Below are 1,506 nucleotides of genomic sequence, written 5' to 3'. Positions count from 1 at the left end.
CGCGCCGCACGGGGGCGCCTCTACGACCAGGAGAGAGCAGGGCGGTGAGGGGAGCGCTCCGGGCCGCGCTGGGGGCCCTCCCCAGGGGCAGTCCGACCCCCCCCGCACCTGCGCTGGGCGCCGCGCAGTCCCGCTCGTCCTCCCCGTGGTCGCAGTCGTCGTGGCCGTCGCAGAGCCAGGTGCGCGGGAAGCAGGCGCCGCCGGGCGCGCAGCGGAACTCGTGCTCGGGGCATGGCGCGGGCCCTGACCGGACGCGGACGCGGCTGTTAGCTGGGGCTTGGACCCGTCCCCCCCGCCACGCGGCCCGCGCACCAATGAGGAGCGGGGGTGTGCGAGGGGGGCGGAAACACGCGGCGCGCAGCCAATAGGCGCTGCCGAGGGCGTGTCCCGCCCGCACCGCTTTACAGCCCTTGCGCCCAGCATGAGCGGCACCCCCCATCCCGACCTTGTGCAGACGACTGGAGGCGCGCGGGCACCAGCAGCCCCGCCAGCACCAGCAGCAGCACCAGCACCCGCCGATCCGCCATATGCCCCCGGCCGCGACGCAGCAGCAGACGAGGAGAGCGCAGGGTGGTCGGGGCAGGCGCAGAAAACTGGGGGGCGGGACAGCGTGACGCATGCGCACATCGCAGCCGCGAAGTCCGAAGGGGAGTGGCCATGCGCGGGGAGGCTGTTGGCGACCCTTGGTGGACCAGGTGCCGCGCACGTGGGCCGGGCCGTTCTCTGCCCCCAGCCGCCCGGGCACTGGTGCGCATGTGCCACCGCTACACACGTGTCACCGCCCTTGAACCCGAGCCTGACCCGGCTTGTCGCGCTGCAGTCTCGTGCGCCCCTCCCTGCTCCAGGACTTCTGCCAGATTTTTGCAGCAAGAACCAAAGCCAAGTACGAACAGCCACCTCCTCCCCCCGAAGTGTTGCCGAGCCGGGGACAGGGGCAAGATGTTCCTACTCTGCAAAATTCAATTTTCTACAGATGTCCGTGGTGGCGGATGTAGAACAAGGAACAGCGGCCCCAAGTTGCAACAGCAGAAGTTTAGGGTAGAAATGATGAAAAGCTCTTTCACCAGGAGGGTTATAAAGCACTGGAACAGGCTGCCAGAGAGGCAGCAAACTCTCCATCTCTGGAGGTTTTTAAGACCCTGGCAGAGAAAGCCTCAGTTGGGATGAGCTAGTTGGGGCTGGTTCTGCTTTGAGCAGAGGGTTGGGCTCACTAGAGCAGTGTTTCTCAACCTCTGGGTCACAAGAATACTTGAAAGGGTCTCAAGCAAACAAAAAATGGATCAACAAACTTTAAACACACGTTCTCCTTTAAAGGAGAACAACATAGGAAACCATGGCTTTCCCCGTGCAGGCTGGCAGAGTCCAAGCCTGCAAGGAGTGATTGGGGCCCCCTGCCTCGCACACTGGGGCCTGGGGGGCAGCAGGTCAGGAGTGAGGGGCATGGGCTGGCCGCTGACCTTTACAAATGGGTCCTGGTGCAAAAAAAAAAAGGCTGAGAACTGCTGC

The 1,506-nt window shown here is 64.5% G+C and overlaps 1 protein-coding gene across 1 annotated transcript in view; it reads right to left on the bottom strand.

The window, feature by feature from the left end:
* The window catches only part of CD320 (CD320 molecule), a 9,111-nt gene extending 8,533 nt beyond the window's left edge, over positions 1–578 (bottom strand). Inside the window, exons 1-2 of the mRNA XM_019513239.1 lie at positions 446–578; positions 109–243 (exon numbers count right to left, since the gene is read on the bottom strand). Coding sequence (XP_019368784.1) covers positions 109–243; positions 446–527 — 217 coding nt within the window. The 5' untranslated portion in view covers positions 528–578. The remainder of the gene's footprint in view (positions 1–108; positions 244–445) is intronic.
* Positions 579–1,506: the final 928 nt, after the last annotated feature.

The sequence above is a fragment of the Gavialis gangeticus genome, unplaced genomic scaffold (assembly GCF_001723915.1).
Source record: "Gavialis gangeticus isolate Ggan-Ray unplaced genomic scaffold, GavGan_comp1, whole genome shotgun sequence".
Lineage (NCBI taxonomy): Eukaryota > Metazoa > Chordata > Crocodylia > Gavialidae > Gavialis > Gavialis gangeticus.
This window is presented reverse-complemented; position numbering and strand designations above follow the sequence as displayed.